The 8,230-nt window shown below is 43.1% G+C and overlaps 1 protein-coding gene across 1 annotated transcript; it reads right to left on the reverse strand.

Moving 5' to 3' along the window:
• Positions 1 to 649: 649 nt before the first annotated feature.
• On the reverse strand, positions 650 to 1,317 carry LOC133058455 (phosphatidylethanolamine-binding protein 1-like). The gene has a single exon (XM_061145154.1). It carries the CDS (start codon positions 1,234 to 1,236, stop codon positions 673 to 675), a length of 564 nt encoding a protein of 187 aa, XP_061001137.1. The 5' UTR covers positions 1,237 to 1,317; the 3' UTR covers positions 650 to 672.
• Positions 1,318 to 8,230: the final 6,913 nt, after the last annotated feature.

Genomic DNA, 8,230 nt, shown 5'->3' on the forward strand with positions numbered 1-8,230 from the left:
TTTATTTTTATTCAAATATAAGCAAACAGCAAAATTAACACAACATTCAACTCCAGACTGGCTTTCTTTTTTAAACCAAAGAGTGATCAATTTAATAAGCACAGACTTTAGGATTTCTGATAACCTCTTACCCAGCCCTGCTGCTCATCTAGATGGCCAGGCTTTAACAGAAAAGCAACTTCTTCTGTGGAGTTTTTTTCAGTACTGCTCTTTAAAGGAGCCACAGCGGGACAGACAAGCAGTAACCAGTCTGAGACGCTGGGGGTTAGTGGACATGCCGGCCCCTGGTTGTTTTGGTGAGATAGAGCCGTGAAAACACATGCCAGTAGGTGCCTTCACACACAATTCTGTGCTCAGGTTCACAAAGGCGGAGGCAATCAATCTCTTTTTTGTTTTCAACCTCCCTTAAAGATTCTTTGAAGCTCTGTTCTAATACTGCAGACCTGGTCTTTTTACCAGAATTTGTTTTCTTCTTAAAGAATCCCCCACCAAAACGGAGTTCAAATTTGATCAAAACATAAACCCCCTAAAATTACACAATACAGGCAGAAGGAAAGAAAAGTCACCCTAAATGTAAATCTGACCACTCAGGGCTTGGGCAGAGAGATGGGGGGAATCTACATGCATCACTAAACTGAATCACTGGGAACCCTGGGGCGGTGTCCACCTCCTCTACTTCCCAGACAGCTGCTCATAGAGCTTGGGCACATAATCATCCCATTCAGCCTGGTAACATGTGCCGGCCACTGGGGTCCCAAGCTCATACTTTTTGCGGAAAGAGGCCACCTTGAATTTGCCACGGTGGTCTCCAGATCGGTTGCTGAGAATGGGCTCGTCACACTTCAGTGGTCCTTTCTGTTCGTAAAGCAGCCAGACGCAGCGGTGCAGGCCTGTGCCCTTGGGAGGCCCAGAGCCCACATAATCAGAGAGAACCGTGCCACTGCCGATGTCGTTGCCCTTCATGTTGACCACCAGGAAATGGTGCCATTCCCTGGATTTGGGGTCCTTCCTGCGGGGAGCATCCGGATCTGTCAAGACCAAGGTGTACAATTTACCTGGATCAAGGCCATCCCATGTAATGCTGGTGGGCCGGTTCTTAACCTGAGTGGGTGTCAGCACTTTCCCCAGTTCGTCGACCTCCGCCCCGCCGTATTTGACCTGCAGCGGGTGCTGCGGCCGCTCATCCACTTCCTGCCGGCTCAAAGGCCCGGACCACTTGCCGAGGTCCACCGGCATCGTGGAGCCGAGCGGGTCAGACAGCAGAGAAAGCGGCTTGTGGACTCGCGCAGGGTAGGAGCACCGACTCACAGCAGTCTGCACACTACCTAGGACCCTTCTTTGACCCTTTTCTCCCTTTTAGTCTTACATCAAATCCGTATTCAGGGGCCTTGCTGGTTCTACCATCAAACCACCATCACTTCATACCTTGTCTACTTTCTTGTGGACTTTCTACTTCTGTTCCCCTCCAAGTAATTCTCCTCTCAGCACCCAGAGCACAGTTTAATACTTAAAACAGGCCCATTATTCTCCTGCCCAGTACCCTCCAGTCTTCCTTACAGGTAGGATAAAATACAACCTCTTCTCCATGGTTTGTAAATCCCTCTATAATCTGTTTCTCTCTCTGGTCTCATCTCTAATTTCTAATAGCTCTGACTCCTTGCTCTGTTTTGCTTCTCCTGTTTCAGTCCCCACTGGCCTGCTTGCATTTCCACACTCCTTAAACTTACTCCCCACTTGGGGTCTTTGCTCCTTGCTTTCCACCCCACCAAGAAGTCCTGCCCTAGATATTCATATGGCTGATTTAACTCACCTCTTCCTAGAGGCATTCTGGAGCCCTCTCTCTAAAATAACATCCCTCCATCATTTTCCACATTCCCCATGAGAAGGGAAAATTGGCTTTGAAATCATTGGCTGTCACTTCAGGGGCTCCAAAGAGCTCCAGTACCACAGCCCTTTATATTTCAGCAAAGGTAGAATTCAGCAAGCGGCAATGTGATACGCAAGAAGTGATTTATTAGAATGGGTGCTTATGAGGCTTAAAGCGGGCAGGTGAGAGGGTGCAACACCCTTGGAACTTACTGCAACAGTTTTATAATCAAAGGAAAGGTGGAGTGCAGAGGGCCTTCTGCATCCTTCTTGAGTAGATACCATGCATCCATCATCAGCTCCTCCTCCTGGTTGAGCAGAGGAGTTTTCCTGTCCCAGCGTGGTCAAGCTGGGTCCACAAATGATCACTTTTTATGTGGGCAGAGAGCAGGTACTAGGAACTCTGGGCTCTCTGGGCAGGATGTGGGTCTCATGCCATCGTTGTTTTATTGTTTGGGGGCATGTCTCATGCTTCTGTCATGTGGTTTTTTTGCTAATCGAGTCTGCTTGGTTTTGTGGTTAAGCAAACCTGCTTTCCTGAGTAACTTAACCTACAGGGGTTTCCCATATTTTTTTCTACTTACAATCCCTTTGTGGGATTAACTATTTAATGACCTACCGTGTCCCTTTACTCTGTCCCTATGAACTTGAGAGCATCCCTCGTGGCTCAGATGGTAAAGAGTCTGCCGGCAGTGCAGGAGACCTGGGTTCAATCCCTGGGTCGGGAAGATCCCCTGGAGAAGGAAATGGCAACCCATTCCAGTATTCTTGCCTGGAGAATCCCATGGATGGAGGAGTCTGGAGGGTTATAGTCCATGGATTCGCAAAGAGTCAGACACGATGAGTGGCTTCACTTTCTTTTCACTTTATGAGCTTAAGAATGAGGCCAGCACAGGGGACAGCAGACTTGTGAAATGAAGAGAAATACGATAGTGGAATATCTTTCTCTAATCATAGATTCATAATATATGATGTAATCGTGGGAGCCCCTGCTTCCACCCGAGCCTGGGCTTGGAATCTTCACAGCATCACGAGTCAACGGAATCTCTTTGTGCTGAAAACCCAGTTTGGGTTGTTTTTTTCTGTCATTTGTAATCAGGAGTCTTGATCATGGGAACCAAAGCTATGTATGCCCACAAGCTGTCGATCTTGACCTGACATTCATATTCTACTGTCTTCCTCAGCGTGGCTTTACAAGATAAACCTTTTGCTCTTTTGTGCCTTAAAAGAAGCTCTCACTAAAATCATCATTGTACAGCAAAGCAACAAATTCTTTAAGAATGGAAAAACTGCTGAGTCATGCTTCAAAGTTGCTGAGTGGCAAAAACAAATTGTGCCATCACCATCTTGAACAATATGACTGCTATTCCAGGAGACATCTGTTTGCCCAGAAAGATAAGAAGTTGCAAATGATCTTATTCTTTGGGTCAGGAACTTCCTGAGGTCAAATCGATTTAAGAGAACATCAGACTGCTCGATATTTCAGTAGGTGGTTAACAATGACAATTATACCCCAAGTTGGATTCATCTAAAGCTGTGCCTGGGAACCCCTGCCTCATTGTGTCCATTAATCCTAGGTGATTATGACATGATCCTTGCCCAGTGGTAATCAAACCCCTGCACTGAAAGACCCACCTTAAACCAGACTCCAAACCCCATAAATATCTAAATATCCTAACTTTGTTTTCTCCACTCTGAGACTCTATTAAGACCTTGTCGGGGTGGAAATAAACTTGGATTGACTGATCAACCAGTTATTTCAGTGATATTTTCCAAGAAAAAATATTTGAGACTAAATAAAACAGTCCATGGGATTCTCCAGGCCAGAATACTGGAGTGGGTAGCCTTTCCCTTCTCCAGGGGATCTTCCCAACCCAGGGATCGAGCCCAGGTCTCCTGCATTGCAGGCAGGTTCTTTACCAGCTGAGCTGCAAGGAAAGCCCTGAGGATAAATACAAATAGCTACCTAATCTTAGACCCAGGTTTTGTGAGTATGTGTTTGGGGTGTGTGTGTGTGTGTGTGTGTGTGTGTGTGTGTGTGTGTGTATGTACCTTGCATGCCATCAGGGACTTGCTGAAAACTGACTCCCAAGTGGAGTCTTTCTTTGTCCACGTACATTTCCCCTATTTTTTACCTGCTTTCTCCTGATCAGCTGACATTATGAATCTCTTTTCTGAGGCCACCTCTGAAAGTGTGTATAAGCCCCTATGCCCTTGTCTTTTAAAGCAAAATGCTGACTCAGGGGTTAATGATTATGGCTTACATGATGGTGAAGGCTTAGCGGGTCCAAAATTCTCAGGGCAGGCACGCAGGCTGGAGGCCCAAAGAGAAGTTACAGTTTGAGTCCAAAGGATGGCATCTTTCTTGGGAGAGGTCAGTCTTTTCCTATTAAAAATGTCAACAGATTGGATGAGGCCCACCCACATTGTGAAGAGTAATCTGCTCTACTCAAAGTCTACTGATCTAAATCTTAACCATGAGTTTAAAATACCTTCCCAGCAATATCTAGAATAATGTTTGAACAACTCCCTGTGTGCTAGGGCCTAACCAAGTTGACACAAAAAATTACTATTTTCTACTTTTCTAAAGTTACCAACTATCAATTACCATTGTCTTTAAATTGATTCAATTTTTAAATTTAAATTCATTTTAAAAGGAAGGCTTATTTCACTACATTAAAATAAAAACTAATATAACTTTATATATACAGAAAGTGATCATGAAAACAAATATACTGTGAAGAAATTCAAGTTATTAAAGTCTAAGTGTAAGTAAGGAAGTGTTAGTCGCCCAGTCATGCCTGACTCTTTGCGACCCCATGGACTGCAGCCCACCAGGCTCTTCTGTCCGTGAGATTTTCCAGGCAAGGCTACTGGAGTGGCTTGCCATTTCCTTATTAAAGTCTAGCTAGACGGAATTCCCTGGCAGTCAAGTGCTTAGAACTTGGTTCTTTCATTGCCAGGGCCAGGTTTTATCCCTGCTCAGGGAACTAGGATCATGAAAGCCACACAGAACAGAAAAAAAAAAAAAAAAAGTGTCTAGCTAGAAACCACTATCTCACGTGAGCCTAAGTCCTGTTTTCTCTCAGGTAAAAGAAAGTAAAAGAAAGAAGATAGGCTTTAAGGGGGGAAAAAAAAGAAGATATAACAGCAGCAAACTGAAACCATTCTCTTTGATGTAATTGGACTGAGAATAAAATTTAAAGAGAATAGTTTTCCTTACAAGATGTGCTATTATGCTCTTTCTAGGAATGGTCTAAAAATCATTACACATACAACCAAAAAGTGTCTCGTATGGATTCATATCTTATTCCTTGGGAGATATGGACTCCTGAGGGAGATTTGAAGAGATACAATACAGTGCCCAAAATTAAAAAAAAGAGAGAGAGAAATTGGAAGTATGTGTTTGATGGAGACCTAGGGGAGGAAATGCTACAGGCTCTGTAAGGAAATCTTTCTATTTCTCCTAAAAATCCTTCAGTAAAACCTACATCTGATGCCAACGCAATAATTCTTAATGAACGTAAAAAAGTGCTGAGTTGTACATCAAAGTTGCTGAAGGGCAAAAACAAAATGTATGATCAGAGACAGTAAATGTATGGGTTATAAAGCTATTTAATTCAAATGATTATTGAGCAATTATCAAATGCAGGTGCTGACGCACACACCTTGGGAATGCAGAAAAGAAGGCATGGTCCCTCCCTGTGTGGAGCTTGTGGGAGGGACGTGGTGGGGGTGAGTTGTCTCCCACAGGACAGAAGCATTTTTGTAGGATTACACATTAATTTCTCCATCTTACTTTTGAGGGTAAGAAAATAATTTTAAAATAATATTGTGTTCTTAAAACAATGAATGAGATCCACTAGCTGGTGATTTTCTCTCAACCCGTGGGTTCAAGGTTTCCTCTTTTGTTTCACTGCTTCAGAAGAGCATGCTTAAGTTTGGCTCATCTGTCAATACTCTGTCCATCGATACTTTTTAAGCCTGGAACCAATCAATGTTCTACTGTTCACTAAGAATCACAGAGCTATGACACTGAAAGACGAATCAGATGACGCATGGGTGGCCCATTGTTCCCTAGGTGATTCTTGGATTATAAGAACTTCCCTATGCAGGAAATCTGGAAAGATACACTAAGCGATCAAACTTGTATTGACCGTGTTTGAGCCTGAAGACAGCTGAAGGGAAGCAAATCTCCCCACCCACCAGACCTTCAGGGCAGGTTTGAAACAACTTCTGGCTAAACCCAGTAGTGAATCATCTGTTTTAATCACTTTTCCTGTGGCTTCCTGAGTAAACCTCTGTGATTAAAGGAACTCATTTTTGCATAAGCCTGAAGCATCTTTTCAACACTGGAATTGAATTGAACGAAGAATGTGTTGCCTTGCTCTCCAGAACCAATGCTTTGCTTAAGTGAATTGAAGAAAAAAGAGTCACGGGACATAATTATTATTATTATTAGAAATTCCTCTTGAATAAATACCATTATTAATCTCTAAGTTTGTTCCCCTTTCTAAATCTCTCTTACTGATGCCCTTGTTGGTTCATTCATTCATTCATTCAATAAACACTTGCCGCTCATACACTATGACAACCATGTAAATTGCCTTTACTCATGAAGAACTGATGGATGTTAATAAGCAAATCAACCATTTTGGCATAGTATGAGCAGCTAAGTTATAAGAGTCAGGAGAGGCTTCCTGGAAGAGGTAAAGTTTGGGCTGAATCCTGAGGGCTGAGAAGCTATTAGTCAAGCAGTGATGTCAGAGAATGGGTTCCAGGCAGAGAGAACAACACACAGAAAGACCAAACCTGGGAAAGAGCATGGAAGAGGAAAAATCAGGGAAAAAAGAGTGAACAGATGCTCAGTGTGACCTAAGTGAAAGCACTTAGGATTTACAGCGGGGAAAAAAGGGTTATAGAGTTTTAGCTCTACCCTGAAAGCAGTGGAGAGTCATTTAAAGAATTTATAATAGATGGGCTCCTTAAGTAGTGTATAGATTATATAGAGGTATCCCTGACAATAATAGCATAGCACACAAATTTAAAGGAAGAGAAGACAGATAGAAGACCACAACGAAGTATCTCTTCACACCCACCAGAACAGCTAAAATGGAAACAAAGACAATGCCAAGTGTTGGCAAGGACATGGAGAAACCAGAACTCACAGACTGGGAGAGTGTCTGTTGTGACAGTCACTTTGCAAAACTTTGTTGGTGGGAACTACTAATGCTGAACACGTGCCTAACCTATGACTCGGCCATCCACCTTAAATATATACCTAGCGAAATACATACACAGGTCCATCAAGAGACATGTGTGAGAAGGTAGCAGCATTATTCCTAATAAACCCTAACTGGAAATTACCCGAATACTACTCATCAAGAGTAGCATACACAAATAAATCATGGTCTATCTACACAATGAAATGCTATACACTAATTAAAAAGAGAAAATGTACAACATGAAACAACACGGACGACTTTTGCAAAGTTGAGCTGACGAAGCCAAACACAAAAGCAAGTATGTTCTACAATTCCATCTATATAAAGTTCATAAGGAGAGGAAAAAAGACTCTGTGGTGCAGGAAGGCATGTTGCCAGCCAAAATCTTGGCCTTCTCTGAGCACTGAAGCCAAATGAAAAGTATGGAGACAGAGTCTGGAGGAAATAGAAAGGTGGCTTTTATTCTCAGCCAGCAGAGAGGGGAACACTGTAGGCTCATGCATGAAAAACTGTGCCCCTTGCCCCCTCCATGAGGAGTCTAGAGGCTTATATAAGGCAAGGGCTCCTAGTCAGGAGTCAGTGATGAGGAACAAAGGTGACAGGATCTTGATTTCTTCCACTTTTCATTGTTTCAAAGACAGTCATAAACTTTCATCAGTAATCTAGTAATTGAGTCTGGCAGTTAGGTGGCTCTGAGGCATTCTTTCCGATATGTGACTATAAGGGGAAAGGTGTAAGGGTAAACACCAGGGAGGGGGTGTGTCTAGTATGGAGTCAAAGGAGAAAATGTAAACTGTGGCTCCTGCAGAGTTAGGGGGCAGAAAAGCAAACTTAGTTACAGACATGCAGAATTAGGAGCAGTTAAGGTAAAAAAAAAAAAAAAGGAATGTTCCGGCCTGCTCACTGTCCTCTTTATCTACTTTGTTCTTAGAAAAGGGAAAAAAAAAAAAATCCTTCCTCTTTTTTCCTTTTCATTGCAACAGGCAGGATATAGTTATCCTTAGGGGGTAGGTCATTGGAGTGTTCATTGGAAGGAATGCTGTTGAAGCGGAAACTCCAATAGTTTAGCCACCTGATGCGAAGAGCTGACTCATTTGAAAAGACCCTGATGCTGGGAAAGACTGAAGGCAGGGGGAGAA

This window comes from Dama dama, chromosome 6 (assembly GCF_033118175.1).
Source record: "Dama dama isolate Ldn47 chromosome 6, ASM3311817v1, whole genome shotgun sequence".
NCBI lineage: Eukaryota > Metazoa > Chordata > Mammalia > Artiodactyla > Cervidae > Dama > Dama dama.